Below are 25,589 nucleotides of genomic sequence, written 5' to 3'. Positions count from 1 at the left end.
ATTTTTTGGACATGATTATGCACATGCTGTCAGGGCACCAGGTTTCAAGAATCCTTCACCAGTATTCTCCCAGCCACATTACACCAGTTTCAAAGTAACTCAGTTATTCCAATTTCTCAGAGTTCTTCATCAATTTATATTCCGGCATCAAGTAATTTGTGATTTTCACGTTTACATGATAATAACAAATGCTTAGTCCAAATTCATGAGTATGACATTCAGATCTCGTGTCTCAAGACATCTGTCCATGCACCAGGCTCCATCATCTATTTCAAGTTTTCCCATCTCTGAGCTCTCACCAGAATGCACAGCGCCATATTATCTGCCTCCTTATAATCCATGAAAACTGTCCCCAAACTTAATCAGAAGACAGTGGTTCTCTGTATTTCTCCTGAGTACTTTGTATTCTGCCCTATACTGCAATAGGAATGACTGTGTTGGATGTAAGAAACTTAGAAATTGGTGCCACATGGTTCTTGCTTTTTAGGTCTTGTCTCTTCTTGAAATCAATAAATATTTAAACTAAAACAAAAGCCTCTCCAGGATAAAATTTTCCATAAGCAATTTCTTGAAGACAATTTTTAAGTGTTTGAAAAAGGCAAGACCCTGATGAAGAGGACTCATGGGGCTTTAAAGAGGGCCTCGGATGTTAAGGACATTTTGAAGTTACTGTCTCTTTTCTGGGTGCTTTTCTCTTTTCAAAATTGCGCATCCATTCAGTATAATTCATCCTTATCCATTTTTTTTTAACCCTACTGGTAGTGTGAAAACCTACAGGAGAGAAATTTACGACCTTTAGGAAACATTAGAGAAAATAAGAAAGGCCATGTAAATACTTGCTTAGGTGTATTTTGGTGCAACTTTAACATCGCCTTCAAATTTTTCAGAAATAAACGTACCCATAAAAAGGTCAGAAACAGCATCATTAATCAGTTCAAAGTAAAAAAAAAAAAAAAAACAAAAGGAATTTCACCAATTAACACTCCTTTGCGCAGCTCTTAAACAATAATTCCAGGCCCAAACTTCATGTAAAAACTTTCCACAAGAACACTGTAACTTGACCACAACCATATTATGATACTACTTCTGACAAAAAAAGGGTTGTAATTTCTCTACTTTGTATTTTCCTCTTAGTAGTTTGTATTTTACTTCGCAAAATCGACTTCGCTGTAAACCTCAAAAGCTCTTTCTATGAAAACTGTCCCCAAACCGCTTTACCTGGTCAAACTTGGGGAACGATTATTAATGAATGCCGCATAAAGTGCTGTGGGATGGAGAAGATAGAATTATCAATTATGCTCTCTCCCCAAAGAAGTTATGACTTTAGAAGGGAAGGAAAAAAGGTAAATAAAGGTCGGCCAAATCACAAAAGATACTCTCAACATCCTTAGCAGGAGGACAGGCGACCTGCGCTCCAGAACTCCGATTTCAGCTCCGAAGAGAGGGACGCGCCAAGGGTTTGCGTGAGTAGCTGCGCGATTCTCTGGCACCGCCCATAGGGTCTGCGCAATCCTCACAACCCACTACTGCCCGCTCAGCAAACAACAGCTGATCTGGTAGCCTCCACCAATCGACGGTCCACGCCTACAGGTGCCGCTACTCTCGCGGAGACCGGAAGTTCTTTTGCCCCGGCTCTCTGGCCTTCCATCTGGCCTCTGTAGGAACCGGAAGTTATTCTGCCCCGATCGTCTGAGCGTCTGAGCGTCGGCCGCACAGGCGCAGTGGAGCTCGGGCGGAGTTGTGGGAGGGGAGGAGGAAGAGGCGGAGGGGGCGGGGGCCGGTCCCAGAAGATGGCGGAGGCGGGGGTGAGTTGGGGTCCCCTAGGGAAGCGCGAGAGACTTGATGCTGAGGGAAAGAGCCTGAGGAAAGGGGTGCCTTCGAGGAGAGGAACCGCTTGCATTTTTGCAACCTGGGAACCCTCCTGGCAAGTGTGAGGAGCCAGGACCACAGATGGGGCCTGAAGGGCGAGGGGCTCCGCTTACCTGGAGGAGGGTCGGCGAGATCCGGAAAGGGGACGTCTGGGTCAGGGAGAGGGCCTACGAGAGGCCGAGACTCCCTGGACAGTGGAAGAGTGCCCGGGCGGAAAGAAGGCTGGCGGACGGCGGGAAGGGCGACCCCGAAGATATGAAGGGGTAGAGTTGGCGAGCTGTCAAGCTTAGAGCTGTCAGGACTTGGTAGGCTTGTAGCCAAGGAGACTAGACTCAGGCTTAGGAGGGGAAGGGATCTGGAAAGGTTGGTATTGTATTGATAGTACGCTTATGATCAGCCAAAAGGTTTGTAGATATTGGGCTGAGGAGTGGGACTTTGGCATTTTGGATTTTAATTGGAGACCTCTGGAGAAGGTGTGAGGTAAAGCCAAAGAGAACTCTTGCCAGGACCTAGAAGTCAGTTGGTGATAGTTCCCGAGATTTTAGATTTGGTCACTGAAGATTGGCAGTCTAGAAAAGGAAAGCAGTGTGAGTATAATGGGGGACGAGGGGGAAAGGGTGCTAAAACTTAAGTGATAATAACCCATGTCCAGTTAGCACTGGCAAAAAGTGAAGTGTGGCGTTAGCTAGATAGTCTAGGAAAATATACCAAGGAGAGCTGACTGTTCTTTAGGGTTATTGAGGAAATGCTTCAAGAAAGAATGAATAGTCTTGACAACTGGGGCACTGAGACTGGCAGGGATCAGTATCGCAGTGGAACTGAGGGTTTCAGGGGAAGTCAGGCTCCAGTCTTGGGTTCAGGAGGAATGAAGGCAGCCTGGCAGTGGCCAGCTTGTATCTTCTAATTTGGGGATTTGGCCTTGATAGGGAACAGTTGAGTGAAAATGAATGGCGGGACCCCATTTATATCCCCCCTCCCTCTCCCCCTTAATAGCCATGTACTCTTCCTATTCCCTCCTTTCAGTCTTTCTCTGGACATTAGGTTGAGTAGTGTTTTGTTACAGTTCTCAGTACATATCTGATATAAAGTGACCAAGCTATGAATCATGTATGTTTATTTGGGAAAAGAGGTTAATTCTTTTTAAACTGACAACTGTTGCTTCTACCTATGGCGCAAAGTTTAAAATGCAATTCAGTAATTTAAAGACAGAGCTTATTTTCATCGTTATCAGAAAATTATTCTGAAACGATGGAGTAACCTTTTTATGGACTGAGATTTGTTATTTAAAAGCAGTAATGGGATGCAAATATTGCTTGTTTAATAGTTTCTGTGTTTGGATTTTAATGTTGATAGGAAAGATGAGCTGCAGGGTCTTCAAGGCTAACGTGTTTTTCTTCCTAGAAGTTCTTAGTGTCCGTAGCCCATGAATCACATCTGTATGCTTTTTTTAAAGGACAGTTTCGTTGATTTGTGTTTTTTCCTAATTGTGATGCTTATTCTATTTTGAGACTGCCTTTCTAATTACTAGAGCATAGGATAAGAAAGAGAGAGGTAGTAATTTAATTTTATTATTTAGTAATCTTTCTGACCTAAGTACCTGAAGAGACAAGGTAATCTGAGGGAATAAACACTTCTGTGACTGCTCTTCCTCTGAAGACTAATGATCTTGTTTGGTTTGGGGGTGTTGCAATTGTTAAAATACAGTTGATTCTTAATTGGTTCTTCAGGAGATTTTGTTTGTGTGTTTGTTTTCAAATGCCTTTTGCCCGGAAGTTTTTTCACTGGCCAATGTAAACTTTGATTTTCATTCACAAAGCGGAGAATCAGTTACAACCCTGTTTTATTTATCTGATGGTAATAATAACCCATTGATTGGCAGCCATAGACTGGGAGTAATGTTTCCCAGTTTTGATGATTTGTTATTGATCTATCCAAACTATTTGAACTATTTTCTTTTTGTTCAGTAACGTACTGTATAGAAATTGTAGGTCAGGGGCTTAAGGTAGAATGTTTCATGTTCTGTGGAAGTTTCTTCTTTGTCAATTTTTGAAAAAAAAAAAAAAAGGTTTTTTTTTTTTTTGCTTAAAAAATGGCTTTAAAAATTATTTCTTGTGTGGCACTAAATTGTTTTTGTATGGTGTTTTTAGAAAAGGCAATTGTGGTGAAGAAGCACTCTGGAAAGGGAGCCAGCGTGCTTGGGGCCAGTGTAGGTACTACCTGGGAACAGTTTTATACTCTCAGTAGCTTGCTTAACCTATTTTATTTCATAAAATAAAAAGGTTAAGGATTAAAAAACACCTCCCTACTTACTAGGATTATTGTTGAGGATCTATTGCGATATTATCTTTTAAGTGGTATTTTTATACCGGAGACTTCTTGATCAGAAAATTATTTCTTGGGTAACCTAAATTTTTCAAATATAGGTGTTTAAAATTTTTTTTGAGAATTGAATTTATCACTGGTGTAATGTAACATTTATAGACATAATTACACTTTAGGAAGATATTATCAATTCATAATCAGAAAACCAAATTTTAAAACATATTAAGGATACTTATTCCAAGAACTTTCACTTTAAAATAACCTACTCCCCTAATGAGTGACTATAATAAACATGCTTTTTTAGGAACTTAATTGTTGTGTAGTAGGGGGTGTAGAATGTTTTATCCCTTTGATGAGTCAGTCTGGCCATTTCTAGGAGTTCGCTGTATTTTTTTGTCATAGGAAGATCCAGTATATATATTCTTGATCTTGTCACTTCACTTAACACTTTGGGTTTCATTTACTTTGCCAGGAAACTGTTAGATCACTGATCCTTAACTTCTTTTGGATCATGGATTTTTTTTTTTTTTGAGAACTTGATGTAAAAATGTCCAAACTCTCTTCTCTGAAGAATGCTTATGTGCACAACTTCTTTGCTTTTGTTTTGTATCAGACTTACATACTTCCTGAAGTAGATGAACTCCCAATTCCCTTCCATTTCTTAAATTCTAGGATAGTGTGATTCTAAATCATTTTAACTTTTATTTTTGTCTCCAGAAATTATATACTATTGGATTATTATGTAGTCACAAAATTAGCTTTTTGGTCTTAAAAAAGTAGCTTAAAAATTTTTTTCAAATAAACATCAGACAAGTGTTGTGTTATTTTTAAAAAACTACTTTTGGGGTGAAGTAGGAAACCATAAACAAACACTTTCAGGAAAGATTGAATAAACAGCTGCGGCAGAATAACATAAACAGTGTAAAAAGTCTCTGGCAGCCTTGAAATAGAATGAGGAAGGAGTCTAGCAATCAGTGGCTCTGGGTGGGAGAGCCTTGCTTCCCTGTGGGTGTTTGGGTGGTTGGAAATATGTAGGGCCATTTTTAGTTATCTCAAAGTGGGGAGGGGGCATGCACTGGCATTTGGTGGGCACGAGCCAAGGTTACTCAATGTTTTGTAATGCTTAGGGCTGTTCCAAACAACAAGAAATTGTCTTGCCCTGTCCTATCCTGCTCTTTGACAAAAACTGGTGAGTGATGTGAGATGGGGTGTACTACACTGGAAACAGGTTTTAAAAACTGAAGCTATTTTGTTCTTTTAAAAATATTATTTGACATAAAATTCCCCTTTGGAAAAATTCAGACAGAAACAAGTGATTTACTAGAGCAGCTGGGTTACTGAAAATGTGTATTTACTCTTTGTGCACTAGTAGCTGTTTTAATAGCAGAAGGCAGGGGGTATTGTTGTGTCTACTCAAGTTTGAGAAATGAAGAGTTGACTGTTGGTTGAATATTGTATGAAGTTGGCCATATGATTTTTTTCTTTAATACATCTTTTACTCCTTGATCTGGTTCTCTTAAAGAAAATCACAAGGTATTTGTACATTTATTCTTATGATCTTTCTACTTGGATATTAATTGACATTCATAATGTCATTTTATTATTAATGCAGAGAGCTGATTCATTTGAAAAGACCCTGATGCTGGGAAAGATTGAGGGCAGGAGGAGAAGGGGACGACAGAGGATGAGATGGTTGGATGGCATCACCGACACAATCAACATGGGTTTGGGTGAACTCTGGGAGTTGGTGATGGACAGGGAGGCCTGGCGTGCTGCAGTTCATGGGGTCACAAAGAGTCGGACACGACTGAGCGACTGAAATGAACTGAACTGAACTGAATGTCATTGGAATGTTTACAGTTGAGATTGTTTTCCAGTGTCTGTCCATCTTTTCAGTAACCAAATCCCCTTCTGTAAGAGATGTGCCAAAAAAGAAGTCTGAGGAGTTGGGCTGGAATGGGACTCAAGGTTTATAGGAAAGAGGAGGGGTTTTGCCATCAGTCAGATGTAGGGTACAATTCTAGTTCTAATACTGCCAGTCATGTAACCATAGGAAAGTTGCTAAGACTCTGACTTTATATCTTCACATGTAAAATGTGGAAAATAATACCTACCTGTAGCATTATTTTGAAGATAAGAGTTACTGTGTGCCTGGCATAGAGTAGTCCCTCCATAAATGGGTGCTTTATCATGATGGTGAATTCTGTAGCTACTGAACACCAGAACACATGACATTTTCCCATGAATCAACTGTAATATGTACTGTTTTTTCTAGGCAACTAAGCTATAGAGGTCAGTGATGCTGTAGACTGAAGTGGGTTTGTGAGGTTGAGGATAGAATTCCCCCTCTGGGTGTTGGGCATATGCTTTGAGTGTGGTAGAGGCAGTTAAAAAAAAAGTGTTTATTGCATGGAACTGATAGGCTGTGAAAGTTCCTAGTACTTACAGATGTTCTCATTTTTTTATACTGTTTATTTTTAAAATAAACTCCTCCATCCCTCCTACAGTGTACACATGGGCTTTATTCCAAAATTCATTCGTAAGGTAGTTTGAAACTTGGAAGCTTAGAGGAAAGATATTTTAAATGATTAAATTTTGGTTAGGTTCACCTTCCAAAAGACTTGTTTAACCCAGTATAGTTTGATTCAGAAAGAGCTAACCCAATTTGATTAAACAAATGTGAATTTGTGGAGCTCCCAGTATGGGCTACATAGGTACCTTTCTGGGTTCATAGGCACAATGAAACTTGATAGTGAATAAGACGTACATACAAAGTTTGTATTTCGTAAAGCAAATATACACATCATCATCATGTTGCTATTCAGTTCAGTTCAGTTCAGTCGCTCAGTCATGTCCGACTCTGTGCAACCCCATGAATTACAGCATGCCAGGCCTCCCTGTCCATCACCAACTCCCGGAGTTCACTCAGACTCATGTCCATCGAGTCAGAGATGCCATCCAGCCATCTCATCCTCTGTCATCCCCTTCTCCTCCTGCCCCTAATCCCTCCCAGCATCAGAGTCTTTTCCAGTGAGTCAACTTTTCGCATCAGGTGGCCAAAGTACTGGATTTTCAGCTTTAGCATCATTCCTTCCAAAGAACACCCAAGACTGATGTCCTTTAGAATGGACTGGTTAGATCTCCTTGCAGTCCAAGGGACTCGCAAGAGTCTTCTCCAATACTGCAGTTCAAAAGCATAAATTCTTCAGCGCTCAGCCTTCTTCACAGTCCAACTCTCACATCCATACATGACTACTGGGAAAACCATAGCCTTGACTAGATGGACCTTTGTTGGCAAAGTAATGTCTCTGCTTTTGAATATGCTATCTAGGTTGGTCATAACTTTCCTTCCAAGGAGTAAGCGTCTTTTAATTTCATGGCTGCAGTCACCATCTGCAGTGGTTTTGGAGCCCCCCAAAATAAAGTCTGACACTGTTTCCCCATATATTTCCCATGAACTGATGGGACCAGATGCCATGATCTTAGTTTTCTGAATGTTGAGCTTTAAGCCAACTTTTTCACTCTCTTCTTTCACTTTCATCATTAGAAGTGCCATATTTAAGTTTTAAATAAACTACTATTCAGAGAAAATATCATTTATGTACTGAGGTGACAATGCCCAAGATACATTGTTGGGTGGGATAATAGTAAGTTATGAAAATGATCTATATAGTACTTTCCCATTAAAAATTTTTTTTTTGGTATTTATAGAAAAAAAAAAAACACCTAGGGGAGTATGTAAGAGTTTGGGAGCCTGGACATGATGGTGTGAATGAGGGTTTTGGAGCCAGAGAGACTGCATGGATTTGAATTCTATTTTGCCCTCTTACTAAGGGTAGAAACTTGAGTGACAACCTTTCTTTGCTTTTTTACCTCACCTGTAATATGGACATAATTGCACTTACCTGTTAGGGTTGTGAAAATTAAATGAGTTACTGTATGTCAGGTGCTTAGGATAGCTCATGTGTGCCAAGTCGCTTCAGTTGTGTCCAGCTCTTTGCAACCCTATGGACTGCAGCCTGCCAAGCTCCTCTGTCCATGGGGATTCTCCAGGCAAGAGTACTGGAGTGGGTTGCCATGCCCTCACTCCAGGGGATCTTCCTCACCCAGGGATCGAACCTGTGTTTCTTATGTCTCCTGCATTGGCAGGTGGGTTCTTTACCACCTGTGCCATAAATAGTCTCAAGTGTTATTTGCTTTAAACAGACAAGGAGACTCTGGAGACATGGGTTCAATCCCTGGATCAGGAAGATCCCCTGGAGTAGGAAATGGCAACCCATTCCAGTATTTCTTGCCTGGGAAATCCCATGGACAGAGGATCCTGGTGGGGCTACAGTCCATGGGGTTGCAAAAAGTTGGACATGACTGAGCATGCATGCATGTTCTTAAAACTCACTTCTGGGTACAAAGGAAAGACCACTTTGGTTTGGCAAGGGCAGGGAGTGATGGTGAGTGAATACCTAGAGTGACTGTACTTGGAAAGTTCTAGGTTTTAGGAATCAGACCCCCTGTGCCTCGAACTCCTTAGAATCTAGCCCAGAGGTTATTCTTTGTTTTCTTAGCTTCCTTTCTTACGCTTCCTGCTCAGCTTTCTCACAATAGCTCTCATGATTGCAACCAAGGTGGACTGGGTGACGGCAGGGGTGGCTCACAACTCTGGACCTGGGGACAGAGGGTCAGGTCTGATTTCTATGCTTGATGTACGTGTTAGTGAATGGGTGGTGGTCTGTTTTTTATAGGGCACTTTTGTGCAGAAATTCACATGTTTAAGCATTAAACATTAAAAGAGTCATTTTATTCCCCTATGGAGATCGTCCTCCTTGAGCATGTCACATTTGATTGAGAACAGTAAAACACTAACAGTCAGAATATGCCGATTTTCTGTAAAGTTCTGTAAAGTGTAAAAATTTCTATGTGAATCTCCAAGCCCTTCAATTACATGGGCTTGGAGATTTGGGTAGAAGAAACAGAAACCTGGAGATTTGATCTTGTGGTTTCTCCAACAGTAAAAGTGTCTCAGGTAGCCTGAGCTGCTTTTTTCACTGATGTGGGGCAAGCAAAGTCACTAGTTCTGTCCTAGTAAATATAAATTTAGCACTTCATGTTTTATTACAATATGCATATAAAAATGCTTTTTACGTCTTCTTATTCCATAAGTAACTAATTTAAATAAGCATGTAAACTTGTCATTTCATTATTTGTTCTTTAAAATGAACTAGTATTGAAATCAGGAAAACTCTAGTCATTTATTAGGCATACATTGATTGCTTTTTTCTTATCTCTTGCAGGATTTCTGGTAGGTCCTGTTTTAGGACGAGATGCAGTACTGTTGAAACGCCAGTCTGCTTTGGTTCATACAATCAGCTTTTTCAGCTGGGAAACCCTTTCTTGTTTCTTTTTTTTTTTTTTGCCAACTTACTGAACTTATGAAACCATGGCAGAAGGAGAGACAGAGTCACCTGGGCCCAAAAAGCGTGGTCCATATATCTCATCTGTCACTAGCCGGAGTGTGAACTTGATGATTCGAGGAGTAGTGCTGTTTTTTATTGGAGTATTTCTTGCATTAGTGTTAAATTTACTTCAGATTCAGAGAAATGTGACACTCTTTCCACCTGATGTGATTGCAAGCATCTTTTCTTCAGCATGGTGGGTACCGCCATGCTGTGGCACAGCATCAGGTATGTGAAGGCTGTTTCTGTAATGCAAAAGACATTAGGATAAATGACTATGGCTGTTTTCTGGGAAATATTTGAAAAAGTCAGCGCTACTGGGTTGTAGTTTAAATACAGTACAATGGACCTGTTTTAAGTGATCAGTTTAATGAGTTTAGATGAATCATACATTCATGTAACCACCCCCACAGTTCAGCTATAGAACATTTCTGCTGCTAAGTCGCTTCAGTCGTGTCCGACTCTGTGCGACCCTATAGACAGCAGCCCATCAGGCTCCACCGTCCCTGGGATTCTCCAGGCAAGAACACAGGAGTGGGTTGCCATTTCCTTCTCCAATGCATGAAAGTGAAAAGTGAAAGTGAAGTCGCTCAGTCGTGTCCGACTCTTAGCGACCCCATGGACTGGAGCCTACCAGGCTCCTCCGTCCATGGGATTTTCCAGGCAAGAGTACTGGAGTGGGGTGCCATTACCTTCTCCAATAGAACATTTCTGCTGCTGCTGCTGCTAAGTTGCTTCAGTCGTGTCCGACTCTGGCGACCCCATAGACGGAAGCACACCAGGCTCCCCTGTCCCTGGGATTCTCCAGGCAAGAACTCTGGAGCGCGTTGCCATTTCCTTCTCCAATGCATGAAAGTGAAAAGTGAAAGGGAAATCGCTCAGTCGTGTCCTACTCTTAGGGACCCCGTGGACTGCAGCCCACCAGGCTCCTCCGCCCATGGGATTTTCCAGGCATTTCTAGTACCCTCTAAATTCTCTTGTGCCCTTTTGCAGCCTACCACCAGCCTCAGGCTGAATCTGGATTATTTTCACCTGTTCTAGAATTTAGTATAAATGGAATCATAGAGTTCTTATTCGTTTGTGTCTGATTTCTATGTGACTGACCCATATGACCTTTAAAAATTCAGTCCTAAAAACAGTCTTGATTCTCTTGAGGATGAGGCTTTTAACCTCTTAATTTTGTTCTTTCTTCAACCCACCTCATATAAATTTATTTGAAATTATTTTGATGACACTGGTTTTAAGGTTTTGATGTATGTTATCGTCCAGTTTTTAAAGTAAATGAAAACTTGAAAAATGGAAGACAGTTGATCCTTGAACAGCACAAGTGTGAAGGGTTATGTGTGGGGTTGTCTTTTTTTAAATGTGTATCACACAGTCTGAGCTTGGTTGAATCTGCAGGTGCAGAACTGTGTATACAGAGGGCGAACTGTAAAGTTACAGGCGTATTTTCACTTATACAGAGGGTTGGTGCCCTTAAGCCTCAATGTTGTTGAAGGGTTGACTATAATTTTATACAAATTTAAAGCCTCATGTTATCTTTTAGATTTTTGTATGTTTTTTCTCTTTATATCTTGTTTTTAGATATACTTTCAGAATAATAAATTCTTAAAAGAGAAGTAAGGCAGATTGTCTTCGATTAAAATCATTATTCTATTAGTTTAGATCTCTCTTCATGGGCAATGTATATTGGATAAAGTGGAGCATTTCAGAGTACTGTATTGATGCTGCACTTCTATAATGGATAGCTCTTTGGCTTTTTCTAGTGAGACCAATAGATTATACTACTTTATGTAATAAAGTAATAGATGTAGAAGAAAGCCACATGGGTAGAAGAGAATTCATTATTTTATGAATGTCCGTTTGGTATCTCACACTTAATATATATCACTACCTTTCAATATAATGTAGATCTTCCTTGATTTATGTCCTACAGCTAGAGGGCCAAGGGTGAGGAGTTAGGTGTGAGATATTTTTAAAATGCTATTGTGAAACTTATTGGACATTTACATAATCCCATTGCGTGGATGGAAAGGCATTTTTGTGGTAAGGTTTCAGCATGGTTTATATCTGATGTCTCACTATTACAGTATTTACCTTAAAAGAGAACTTGTAAAGGTTATGATTCTTCATTTCCCCAGGGCTGCTGCTATTCTCTGAGAGAACAGTTGACAGTTCAAATAGACAAAGGAAAAAAGCATAAATTGTATTTTATTATTCTCTGTTGTATTCAGTATCTACCAGTCCTCATGTGTTTTCTTTTCTTTCATTTACATTCAGAAGAAAAAAGTTTTCCCAACAACTTTTTCTACTTCTTTATTTTCTCCTGTAGCAGAGCTGCTGTCCCTGTACAGTAGAAGCTTTTCAGGACTTAGAAGAGTGTGTCTTTCCAGAATAGACAAAGGAGCAGCGGGGGAGGAAAACCCTTGTTTTATTGAGTGTCTTAATGTTTTGGTCTGTCCCTTAATCACAGGGATCTGTAGGGCAACCTTGGGAATGAGATGTTTGCATTGTGCCTATTTTGAGGGGATGAAGAAACAGGAGAGGGTATCAGTGAGCTCAGGGTTCCAGAGCAGGGAGTGGTGTGGCCACATGACATCACATCATCACATGCTGGGGAAAGGCACAGAGGGAGCCACTCTTCCTCCCCTCTCTGGGTGCCTCTCTGAACTTTCCAGACTCAGTGCCTGGCCTGAAGGTACAGTGGCCTACAGTACACCGGCCTATGCTGCACCTTCTGGGAAAGGGCAGGAGAACCGGACTGAGGTTCCGTTGCGCCTCCCTTACTGGGAGGAGCAGGGAGTACATCTCTCCCTGTGATGTGGGCACTTTTGCCACAAACTCACATTTAGGAAGGAAAATTTCTAATGTTAATGCTACATTTCAGTCACCCTGTTCCTACTTTCCTACCTTTTCCCAACCACTAGCTTGTCCCAGTTGCCAGCTTAACCTCATATCATTTCATGTGGAGTATTTACATTTATACTTCTTGCTTAAGTGTTTCTTCTGAAAGTGGTACATTTCATGAGGTGCCCAGGCAAATGAAAGGAGAGATTCCAGTTAAGTCCACACTTGATGGTGTTGGTTAGGTCATGGTGTTTAGTAGGTAGGGACAAGGATATCAGGTGTGTGCAAGCTGCCATAGATGGAAAATAGATTCTTACGTAATTGCTGCCTCCCCACACCCCAGCTCCAATTTTAGGGAAAGTGTTTAAAAAAGGTAAATGCTGTGAGAAACAGTGTGTACAGTTTATGTGTATATATGGTATGTATATGTTTTTGTGTATATATGTTGCTGTGCATTTTCAAAGTTCTCTTGGCTCTTATCATCTCAGATCAGAAAAACTGATAATTATCCTTTGATTTTTCTGTCCAATAAATATCTGTAGACTGAGCAGCTACCTTCTGGAGCATCTCCAAAATCACCACTTTGTACATGTAAACCCTGTTCTGGGAAATTCACTAGTGGTGCTTCGGGAGGGGCAGCTAGTAGAGTACCCTGGTAAACTCCTTTGGATCCCATTCTCCTTTTCCTGGTTCTCTGTTTTCAGTTTAATAATGGGCAGTATTTCAAGTTGGTTAACTTTTTTAACTTGCACAGAGCGTTAGAATTGGAGTTAAGAACCTCTTGAATGTGGTTGAGAGCTACAAAGGAGTATTTCTGAAGAAAAAATAGGAAAAAAGATTATGTGGCTAAAATAACTGGAGAACTTGACTGACAAATCATTAGTAACTAGACTGTGTTTGTGCCTATGAAGTGAATATCTGATTTAAAAATGCAAAACAAACATCTTTTCTGTTGGCCCATGCAGTCAGTCACCCAGTTACTGGAGAGCCTTACAAGGCTCCTCCTTTCTCTCTCATGACCCACATTGGGTTTCCAAGTTTTCCATCTCTCCCTTGCCTCATCTCGGTCTAGGCCCTCAACCGCTCTGCTTGGAATTTTCAGTCATTTTGTTTTTCTGCCTTGGATTTTGTCTCCCTCGTCCCCCCAAGCCCCTCCTTTCCTGTCCTGTGTTAGCCCCTCACTACTGGAAGAACGTTTGTCCCTCTATCTGGCACAAGTGTGAGGGTGTTATTTTCCCAGTGACTGTGGGAAAAGTCTCTTTGTATGGCCTGTATGCTTTCCACAGGCTTTCCACCACCTGTGGCGCTAGTGGTAAAGAATCTGCCTACCAGTGCAGGGACATAAGAGACATGGGTTCCATTCCTGGATTGGGAAGATCCCCTAGAAGGGGGTATGGTAACCCACTCCAGTATTCTTGCCTGGAGAATCCCATGGACTGGCAGGCTACAGTCCATGAGTCGCAAAGAGTCAGACACGACTAATGTGACTTGGCACATGGCCCCTGCCAGCTTGTATCCTTCTCAGAGAATTTCTGGACTCTAAAACTCTTTCTGCCTAAAGTTACCAGTTTCCAGATGATACCAGGAATTTTCTGTTGTCTGTGCTTTTCCTCAGATGCTTCCCTTTGATTAGAAAGCCCTTTACAGACCATTCAGCCACTGAACACTCTGCCTTAAGGGTCACCTCTTCTGTGTTACTCTCCTAACAGGTTTACACCCTCCTCCCCTTGGCATACGGCAGGAAAGACGGGACCTTTGGGCCCTGTTAGTGCTGCCCCTCAGAGAAGGCAATGGCACCCCACTCCAGTACTCTTGCCTGGAAAATCCCATGAATGGAGGAGCCTGGTGGGCTGCAGTCCATGGAGTTGCTAAAAGTCAGACACGACTTCACTTTCACTTTCACTTTCATACATTGGAGAAGGAAATGGCAACCGACTCCAGTGTTCTTGCCTGGAGAGTCCCAGGGATGGGGGAGCCTGGTGGGCTGCCATCTATGGGGTTGCACAGAGTTGGACACGACTGAAGCGACTTAGCAGCAGCAGCAGCAGTGCTGCCCGTAACACGTTACTTGATCAAATTGTTTCTGTGGTCACTTTGGGACTGAGTCACGTCTTACTCGTTTACCCTTTTTAAATCCCCAGCAAATATGAAGAACCAGACACATTGTGGGTTCTGCTTCATCTTGTTAGATGAACACATTGCTCAGCCTGTCATAGTTCTTCATGAAAGTATATCTCATTCCATGGTTGTGCTTGTTCAGCTCCCTTTCCTTGAAAAATGTTTAACTTAACTTTTTCTTTTAGTGGAGTGCTGCATTAAACACATTACCATGAAAAATAATGACTTGATGTTTTACAAACTTATCTTGTTTTTGGTCTTGGTAGCCTACAATTAGTTACTGGGAAATAACTGAAATATACCTCAAGAAATGTGATTTTTGCTGCAGAGAACCATCTGATTAAGCAGGACTGTGTTTGCATATGGTTTTACACAGGCATGATTTTTAGTCTCTCGTGTTAAAATAAGAAACTGGAGGAAGAGGACAAGAAGACCAGACACATTTCTGCTGAGCTCTCAACAGTGCTGCCTTCCTGCACTGTAGATTTTGCTCTCAGACTCTGCCAAGCCTTTATTTAAAGGAAAGAAAAAAGACATTTAATGGGAAGTGACAAGCTCCCTCGAATTCTCCCTCTCAGTGAGCATCCAAGAACCATGCAGACTCGATGGATTTGATTTTTATTGGCAAATCCCAAGGTTGGCAGCGTGGCAGTTTAAATTTCTTTTTGTGTTTTTGCTTTCTCTCCTCAGTTGTCTCTCACTTGTGAGTCTGACATCACATGCATAAAAATATAGTCAATTTTACTTATTTATATCTTTGCCCACACATGTCAGTACTCTCTATGTGATAATTCTCTACCTATGGCATCAGCTGCTGAGGAAAATTGACTTGAAATGCCTGATCTTAGTTGATATCCTCAGCAACAGGCAAAGGAAGGGAAGAGGGAGCAAGAGCAAGGACCGACACATTGAGCTGCTAGTTTCATGACCCCTTGAGAACAAAAAAAGAGGTAATATTCATTCAGATATATTTCAGCTGTTAGGCATGCTTGTTGCCACTTTAACTTTGTAGAAATTTGGAAATGCTGTCAGTTAGTCTCACAGGATATTAGAGCAGAACCTTTTAAATAGGAATATAATTTGAAACTTTAAAATTTACTAGTAGTTGTTGGAACTCTGCATTGGGGAAATGTGTTGCTAATGTCTTGATGGTCTGTGAACCATTTATCCTCAGCAAAAGCCTAATCGGAAGAGCCCATTCAGTTTTGTGGATTAGAAAATGTATATTTCATTGCAACATCTCAAATCCAGATGGCATGGTGGCCATATGGCCTGTTTGCTATGCTGTTCCATTTGTCTGCTAGCTTGTGATTTTTTTATATTAGTTGATTTCATTTTTCTTTGAAGATAGAATGCATTGTTTGTGAGCTAGAGCTAACCAGTACCAGCCCAGGCAAGGGCTTCTAACCCTTTGGTTACTTAGGTTTGGGTACCATAATTTCATGATTCATTGTAGGAAATACTGGACATTTTAAGCATACTTTTCAACCAGTGTGACAGTTGTGTTTTTATTACCAAATGGCAGCGTAAACATTCTGTTTTTAGGAAGATTATCAAACTAAAGCTGCCCAGATATTTCCTATTAAATTTAGTCTGTAGAAGTATATTTTATTCATAACTTGTTGAAAAATGTTTTGGTTCATGAAATACTTTTTTTTTTTTTTTAATGAGTAATTTAGCATTTTAAATCCTCTCCTACCAAATGAGTAAAATGTTGAGGTTTAACAAGGATTTAAGTTAAAAATTGAATTACTCATAATTAATTGCACTGTTAGCTTTCAATATGTTCTTTGCAAAATGAAGAAATATTCTAAAATGATTTCTTCTGATCTTTTTAACAGTGAATTTCAGTTTTTACTGAAAACATGTGATTCCATATACCATGTTTTCTCCATTTTTCCTCTGCAGAATGAGTCTTATGATAGATTTCTGTTGCAAGTTTCCCTGCTTTGACAGGCTGATCTAGAGTCTCATTAGAGGGCCAGGTTGGAAGGGAGTGTCAGGACAAGACATTAGATGAGGGGACAGGATCCTCCATATAGCAGTATAGCCATATCCATCTAGTAGTATGTGTGTGATGAGCTTGTACGTGTTTACACTTCAAGCTTCTCTTTAGATTTGTGTCATTTCATGGCATGTTGCATGGGTATATAGCTTAAAAAGAATATTACTTAACTGCTAACTGGTTTGATGGTTTCCAAGTCTCAGAGATATTAGTAGTAGAAACGTGGTGCGACTCATCTCTAGTCCAGTCTGTTGAATTCTGAATCATACAATGAAATACTGTTTTGCCTGTTGTAATTGAGACTGCTGTTGTAATCATTTACAGTACTGTCTTCAGTGGTGTTATCCTCACTTTTTTTTTTCTTTTGGGAGGTAAGTTTATAGTATCAATGATTAATGTTAAGTAAATTGAAAAGCTTTTCTAGAGAATCTTTCAAATGCTTATGATGGTTGTTGTGACCCTTAGCTTAACCGTTGGAAATGACTTAATTTTTTGCTTTTCTCCCCCACAGCTGTGATTGGGTTATTATACCCCTGCATTGACAGGCATCTAGGAGAACCACATAAGTTTAAAAGAGAATGGTCCAGTGTGATGCGGTGTGTAGCCGTCTTTGTTGGTATAAATCACGCCAGCGCTGTATCCTTTCTGCTGTGATGAGATGCGTAATAACAAGGCAGCTTCCGAGAAACCAAAGGTTAAGCAGACCCTTGCAACCTCACTGTTGTCGAATTGTGATACACCCACTTAGTCATAAAAAGAATACGCAAGTACAGTGTGGGGTCCAGCCTTTCACTTCAATCACTCAGAAACTTTGTACGTTAAAAAAAAATTTCCCTATTTTTCTTTAAATTAGGTTACTTCATTATCTCCATCTAGTTTTGCTAACTCTAACATTGAAACAGGTACATTTTCAAAGGAATTTCTTTTCTTTCTTTATTTGAGATTTGCTGGTAAGGACATGTGGTGACTTCAGGTACTAGTTTTTTGTTTTTGTTTTTTTAATTTGAAATATATATATATATGTATATGTATATATAGTTTTTTTTTTTAAAGACTGTCATTTGTTGGTGTTAATCAACACCCACAAACCACATAAATGTTCTTAAAAGGGGCAGAAGTAGAAGTAGCCAATATAGACCTGTGTTGAAAAAGAAATTCTTTTTCCTAAGTTACATATTCTTAAAGTTTAATCATTTTAAGGATTCTGACATTTTAATTTACTGATTCATGAGTGTTTTCATAATGTTCTGGCTTGAAGGATAAAGTAACCTCTATTTCCCATCTCTCCTCTGCCTTCTACCCCCTCCCCGGAAAAAGATGTGCCCCCAAGAACAAAAGCTTTTGCCCTCAAAAGGTTTTGATCCTGTCATCCTCTCTGCCTCCTACCTGAACCCCTGTCCCTGATTTCCCTCTGTAGAAGAGGATCTGGGAAATGCTAGTTCAGTCTTCCCTTTTCTAGAAGATATGGCTTAGAAGGTGGAAGTAAAGAGACCTATGACTCAGACTGTGAGGCTTCCTCTTGAAACTCTGTGCTGGGCTCAGTTAGCTGAAGAGAGGATGTGTCATGGGGCAAGGAGATTCCAGTGTCTCTTAACAGAAAGTGTCAAGGTGATTGGGAGAAGCTAGAGAAGAGGAACCAAGGAAAGAAGCCGAGTCCTAGATTCTGAAAACACATCTTATCTTTCTGTTCCCAGTTGTGCTGGTTCTTGGAGAGCTGTGAAGCCACTGGAAAATGCCTCAGTGGCACTTATTTTTGGTTTTTCCCTTTCTTTTTGTCTTAAAAGAGTTTCTCAACATGTTTAGTTTTGTGAAATCTTTGAGAATTAGGATTTTATAACAAACAAATCTAGTGGTTAGGAGGGCTTTAGAAAGACAGACTCATGAATATTATATCGGGAGGAAAACTTAGAAATCTCCTAGTTCCATGTTTTCTTTATTCAGATAAGAGAAGGGAAAGCTCTAGAGATTCGGTACTTGGCTAAGTAATTCATACTGCAAGGCTGTGCCAGAGCCGAGTCCAGACCCTGGAGATCCTGGTGCGTCTAGGAACTTTGCTTTTCTGACCCAGGAGCCCTACAAGTGTGTAAATTCATCTCTGTCTGCTGGATTAGACCTTTCTATCGTAGACAGTTCGGTTCTTTTTAAGTTGAGAAATTTAAATAACCTTTTCTGGAATTTAAAAGATTTACATGTCTATTTTAAATTCTTTGCTTTGGTGGTTCTTTTCTTCCTCGCTAAATGAAATCCTTAAATATAACCATCTCACCTGTTCTGTTCATCCTTTAAGCAAAATCCAAAATGTTTACAAATTTTATAACACAGACTTAATATTAGGTTGCTTAGACTTTAGAAAGTCACATTATAATATTTTTGATTCATGTTTTTACCTGTTCCCTGGAAGTCTCCTTATTTTGCTTTGCCTCTTGTAACAAAGTTAGTTTAGTTAGCAAAGATAGAACCAGTTAATGTTGAACTCCACTCATTACAAGAGTGTTTATTACATAGAGAAATCAGAGAACTCAAGCATTTTTTTGGAGTTGGAGGTTTAAAAGCCTCTAAAGAATAAAAGCTTTTTCAGAAAGCATACCCATAGACTATAGGTTTCTTTATAAATCAAGCCTAAACAAGGACTGATTTTGAGTGGTCCTTGACTGCTGAGACATAAGAAGGCTGGGTGTTCAGGGTACCCGCTGGTTGGGTGGGAGAGGGGGGATGGTGGTATACAGCGTGGTGTTAAAGGAAGTGGAAAATGGTTTTATATGCATTTTTGGAGCTTGTTCTCTCTTTTCTGTAGTTGCAGCATGGCCAGTTAGTTTGGCAAGATATGTAGTCTCCTCTGGGGAGCTGAATATAGAGCCAAGATGTGGCCTTTGGGATATAGATAATGCCCTTTTAATGATATTTGAAATTAATTCCTTTAGTGTAATCCTCTGGCAAAGAAATTAGAAAATTGAATTTATAAAGCTTCATTTTGCCCAGAGATTTTGGAGTAGAAAAGGGCTGTATATTTGTGAATAGATGCTTAAGTAGGTGACGGAAATAAAATATCATTTGTCCTATACCAGAAAGTCTCAGGAACCAAAATAGCTTGGCAGGTTGGAAGATAATGTTCACTTCAAGGCTTTCTCCTCAACAAATTAAAACTAGAACAGTTGACATAATAGAAAGGGATAGTGTGTCCTTGGTACTCTTGTTTCTGAACTGCATTATTATAAAATGTGTCTGTCAGTAAATCATATAGAGACTGTGGTACCCTGTTAAATAGCTGTCAACTCTTCTATTTTCAAGTTCCTGTATGATTCTCAAACAATTCTAAACCTGTTTGAGAAGTAATAGTGGTTTCCATTTTAGCAAAAGTGTGTGCCTTTAGCAATATTTGTATTTTGAAGCTTCCAGTTACATTTTTTGAAGAAAGCATTTCTTAAATAATGGGTCTGATCTGATAATTGGAAATGTATATACTGTGCTATTTTTTGGAGAGATTGCATGTCACATCAGTAAGATCTATTAGTGAAGTATCATGCCATCATAGTTTTAATCCTCTCTAGTCTTGTACATTGTATTAAAAAGTTGAATGCACTCTAGTCTTAACATTAACATCTCTTATTTTAGAAAAATGAACAGATGATATTATTTGGTTACAAATTTTAAGATGACTCTTTAACACTGATCTCAGAAAGTGGATTTTGATAACAACATACAGTTGTCTCTCACACTGGCTGCACTATCCATTGGATTGTGGTGGACTTTTGATAGATCTAGAAGTGGTTTTGGCCTTGGAGTAGGAATTGCTTTCTTGGCAACTGTGGTCACTCAGCTGCTAGTCTATAATGGTGTTTATCAGTAAGTATTCTTTTTGGTGCTTTTATCCTAAAATAATGAAAAGTGAATTCAGAATTGAGATTTTAAAATTGCATTAGCCACTTTAATTTTCAGAGTAACTTATTTCCATTGTAATTATCTTAGTACTGTCATTGTACTTACTTCCTTTGTGACTTGTTAAAAATTTTTCTGTTATTCTAGATATACATCTCCAGATTTTCTCTATGTTCGTTCTTGGTTACCATGTATATTTTTTGCTGGAGGCATAACAATGGGAAACATTGGTCGACAACTGGCAATGGTAAGCTCATGCTTATTTAGTCACCTTTCTGTTTTTGAGATGTAAGATAAATTTTCTCCAAAGGGCAGTGGAATAAATCACTTGGAAGAATTTAATCACAAGTGTATTAAAAAATACAAAGAACCTCTGGATAGAAAATCTAAAATATGTTACTGATAGGTGAGATGATTTATCCTCCAATTTTTACTAATTATTTTACTCCTCTATACAGTTCTACTCCATAAAAAAGGAACAGTTTTAAAAGTGAGAAGAGGCACTATTTATAATAATGTTGCTACCATAGATATAAATTAGGACTATTTCAGCAAATCAAGATGTTTGATCACTTTAATTAAGAAGGAAAAGGACATTGTTGATAAGCCCAGCCATAGATGTCAAGTCAAAAGGAGTAGCATTCAGATGCCACAGCACTTTCATGAATAAGTGCTGTCACTTTTACCATTTTAGCCACCTGAGAGAATTGAGTGGTTTACAATGCTAGATTTGGTAACCTAACCTCCCAGTTATCCTAAATCCATTGGTTTACTTTATTTTGAATTATGGGTATACATTTGTATAGCTGAAGGAATGATGCTAAAGCTGAAACTCCAGTACTTTGGCCACCTCATGCAAAGAGTTGACTCATTGGAAAAGACTCTGATGCTGGGAGGGATTGGGGGCAAGAGGAGAAGGGGACGACAGAGGATGAGATGGCTGGATGGCATCACCGACTTGATGGACATGAGTTTGAGTGAACTCCGGGAGTTGGTGATGGACAGGGAGGCCTGGCGTGCTGCGATTCATGGGGTCGCAAAGAGTCGGACACGACTGAGCGACTGATCTGATCTGATCTGATCTGATTTCTAAACTATTGTTTTGATTTGAAGCTTTTGCTAATATAGTAGATTTTTTCTTTTCAATTTTAAAGTTATTTGAAAAAATATCTGAATTTATGGTATCAGTCCTGTCCTTAAGTGCGTGATGTTTCCTTTGCTTGTATGCCTTAGTGAGCCCACAAAGAAGTATATTTTGCCTCCTTTTATATTATCTAAATTATATACTGTTGTCATTTGCTTGTAATGCAGAAATCTCATTTTTTCCTGCTTTTGGCTCTGCCTCTAGAATGTGGCATTTCTTTTTTCCTATCATAATGGTCATTTAATCCTAATAGTTGTGCAACTCTCGGATTCTTTGAGGAATACAGTGGGCATATGCTAATAAACTATTACATTTAGACCTTTTTAGTTTATATGGAAATTGCTATTCAAAATCAACTTACTCTGTTAACCTTTTAACCTTTTAATTTTTACAGTATGAATGTAAAGTTATTGCAGAAAAATCTCATCAAGAATGAAGAAGGCAGAAATATATCTTTTGTACAGAAAAGCAAGATGAAAAAGGCATGCAAATGATAGATAGACCAACAAAACTTCGGACTATAAAATTGCCAGGATGCAGTTTTTCCGTTGATTGGTGTGTGTGTGTATATATACACACACACATACACACATACATACACATATATATATACACACATACATATGTTACTGCAATCTGTGATTGCTTCATCTGTAAATCAAGTACAAGCCTTTATGTATTTGACTTAAATAACTGTAAAATATATATATGCTATATTAAAAAACATGTTGATTAATAGATGACATTTTTAAATTAATTTTTTAGGTATACTGTATATCGTATCACAGTGTTGATGTGCCAAAATAATTCTGTTACCGTCATGCAGACTATAAGAGTGCTTTGAACAATTTATAAAGTTGATGAAATAAAATGTGAGGAAAGCCAAAAAAAAAAAAAAGCAAATGGAAAGCTGGTATATTCTCTTTCACTTACTGTTGTGCCTTTTTATTTTTCTAATTACAGCAGTGTGAGTTATGGGTGCCCTAATGTGTGGTTAGTTTCTATTTTAATGTCGTCTCGAGGGTGTTTAAATATATGATGAAAAAGAACTTCCACGGGATATTTGCAAACCTGAATTACTGAAGAGAGTTCAGAGTAGTTTTTGTTTTGACCAATTTTACTGGAGGTGAAAAGTGACAAGCAAGAGAGTTTATCAGCATTAAATTGTTTTGAGTCTAAATCTAGAAATTAAAAGTAGGGACCACTGAATAATTTAACTGGAATAAATATGCTTTAGAAATACAAAAAGACCTTCTGCAGTGCCACAGTGTTAAGTAATATTAACTGTCAATTACAATGTAGTATTCTACTACTTTTGTACATGGAATGTATAAGAAATCCCAAACAGGTCCAAGTGAAATTTCTAATCCTCTTGGGTTCTATAATCTATTGGATTCTATAAAGTAAACCATTTGAGCTGGGCTGCATCATATGATTTATTGTCAGTGGATTGCCATCTGGGGAGTGGATGGGCACATGGTGTCCTATGTATTCATGTGCTCATTACTGAACAGTTCAGAAATGTATTATTTAAGACTGAATTGGGATGGCATACTGTGCACATTAAAGATCCCAATAATAGTTTCATGCATATCTTTCCAACAGCTGGAGCCTTTGAAGTATGATTTAAACATACTCTTAGTTAACTTTTTTCTCCAATTTTTATATTTTTTGAAATAGATGGCATTTATCTGATCCACAAAGGCAAAATCTTCTGCTTACTCTGGAAGCGTGTGTGTTTTTGTTTGTATGTGGCTGTATAGGTTGGATTGAATGAGGGAGAGAATGTATGTGTGTGTGTGTGCATGTGCTGCTCTTGTAATGTCAACTAGATATTTTTTCATTTTTTATTTTAAAACCATCGCTATCAGACTGAGATCTTATATGCCAAACTTTAATCTGCTCTTATGTTTTAAGGCTGAAAGTATGAAAATCCTGATTTCATATTGAATATATGTACACAATCTTAACAGTAGTGGTGGTAAACATGCTACTATAATTTATTATTCTATCTTCCAGATAATGTTATTCATTTAGAACAAATAAGGTATATTTTTAGAATCAACTTTGTAAGCACTATAAATCTTTAATAAGTTATAAGGCCTATGATGTGTTTACTTTGGAAATTGCTGTTTAAAGCAAGATGTATTAAATACATAATTATCATCTTGGTTAAGAGTCTTTTTTTCTTCTTTGTGGTTAATCTTAGAATTTTACTACTGAGGATTAATTTAATAAAATTTAACATGTATGGTTGAATTTATTAAGAAAAGTGAAGGAAACTAGTATTAGTATTACAGGAACTGAATGATTATTACTTTAAGTTCTTGAATTATTTTCCTATCACCTAGAAAACAAGAAAAGGTGTTTCTGACAAAAATAATATTGTTTTGATATTTTGATAAATATATTATATTTTTTTCTTGGCAATGGAAGAAGATGGTAAATGTATTTTAATACGGATGTATAGGCAGTGCTTCCTGGCATTTATTATTTAAAGTGTCAAATGTTGACTAGCTGAAAACTGAAACTTAAAATTCTATGAAAGCGCAAGCAAATAGTTAAAATTAACTAGCAAGAACCCTGGTCATACTGTTGTTATAATCTTTATTTGTTTGCACTGAACTACTTTACCCTCATTGAGGTCATTGAGTCCTCTCTGTGGTGCATCTATTTCACACATCTAGGGGAAATCCAGATTGGGTCAACATCATTTAATACTTCTCTAGTCTTTTGGCTCATGGATAATGACATAATGTTCTTTGTAAGGTAATTCTGCAAGTGATGGTCCATGAATAGTAGAGTCTTAGCTTTGTGTGTATGAAAAAGTCATTCTTGAAGAGCAGTTTAGCAGGCCATAGAATCTAGGTTCAGTCTCCCCCCAGTCCCACCATTTTGAAGAGTTTTTTTAACTTGTCTTCCATCATCTAATGTTGCAGATGACAAGTCTCCTATTAGTGTAATTTTCTTCCCTTTGTAGGTAATCTGTCTTGTCTTTCCAAGAGCTTTTTCATGAATTTCCCTTTATCCTTGAGGTTATTTGGTACTTCCCTAGTAGCTCAGCTGGTAAAGAATCAACCTACAATGTGAGAGACCTGGGTTCAATCCCTGGGTTGGAAAGATCCCCTGGAGAAGGGAATGGCAACCCACTCCAGTATTCTTGCCTGGAGAATTATAAAGACAGAGGACCCTAGTGGGCTACAGTCCATGCGGTTGCAAAAAATCGGGCATGAATGAGTGACTAACACTAACGTGTCTTGTCTCTCTAGGCACTTTTTCATAAATTTACCTTTATCCTTGAGGTTATTTAGTTTCACTTTTATTTGTTTCATTTTAAAATTTGTTTTCATTTTTCTTGCTTAGTATTCAGTATGCACTTTCATTCTATGGGCTCATATCTGGAAATTTTAAAGTCTGAGTGCATGTTAGAGTCCTCTGGAGTCTTATAAAAATATGCTGATCGTGAATCCCACTCTCAGAGACTCTTAATATATTATAATTGACCTGAGGTATGCTCTGAGCATTAGGAGTTTCATAAGTTCCCCCTGTGATTCTAATGTGCAGCCCAGGTTGCATCTCACAGGTGTAGATACGTGTAATATAAGGTGGAGGTTCTGGGTGAGAGAGAGGTAGTGACTTTGCAAATGACAAGTGAGGAACGCATTGAGATACATTTTGGATTAAATCATGTGAACTTGTTTACTTGGGTATAAGTTTTTAGGAAGAAGAAATGTGTGAAAGGTAAGTTTCCTTTCTTGAAAAAGTAAGTAGATGGTATTTCCATAAACCAGAAGAGGAATGCAGAAAAGTAGATGAACAGATAAGAGTTTGATTTGATATATTGAGGCTGAGATGTGTAGAAGGCACCTGGGAAAGATGATTATATGCAGTTGGATATTTGAGTCTGTGTTATTGGATGTAATGAGGGAGTCATCAGCATATGACAGTAATAAATGCA

General features: G+C 38.8%; 1 protein-coding gene across 1 annotated transcript; it reads left to right on the top strand.

Moving 5' to 3' along the window:
• The first annotated feature begins 1,740 nt into the window (after nt 1-1,740).
• Nucleotides 1,741-23,802, top strand: INSIG2 (insulin induced gene 2). The gene is made up of 6 exons (XM_070389429.1): nt 1,741-1,805; nt 9,480-9,869; nt 17,123-17,247; nt 20,288-20,454; nt 20,635-20,734; nt 22,026-23,802. Exons 2-6 carry the CDS (start codon nt 9,626-9,628, stop codon nt 22,065-22,067), a joined length of 678 nt encoding a protein of 225 aa, XP_070245530.1. The 5' UTR covers nt 1,741-1,805; nt 9,480-9,625; the 3' UTR covers nt 22,068-23,802.
• Nucleotides 23,803-25,589: the final 1,787 nt, after the last annotated feature.

This window comes from Bos mutus, chromosome 2 (genome assembly GCF_027580195.1).
Source record: "Bos mutus isolate GX-2022 chromosome 2, NWIPB_WYAK_1.1, whole genome shotgun sequence".
Taxonomy (NCBI): domain Eukaryota; kingdom Metazoa; phylum Chordata; class Mammalia; order Artiodactyla; family Bovidae; genus Bos; species Bos mutus.
Note: the sequence above shows the minus strand (reverse complement) of the source record. Positions and strands in the feature narration are given on the sequence as shown.

Excerpts from the sequence above, each read along its gene's own strand:
- INSIG2 (XM_070389429.1), top strand. The coding sequence starts at position 9,626 with ATGGCAGAAGGAGAGACAGAGTCACCTGGGCCCAAAAAGCGTGGTCCA. Across the intron at positions 9,870-17,122 it reads ATGCTGTGGCACAGCATCAG|CTGTGATTGGGTTATTATAC; the intron begins GTATGTGAAGGC and ends TCTCCCCCACAG. Across the intron at positions 17,248-20,287 it reads GTATAAATCACGCCAGCGCT|AAAGTGGATTTTGATAACAA; the intron begins GTATCCTTTCTG and ends CACTGATCTCAG.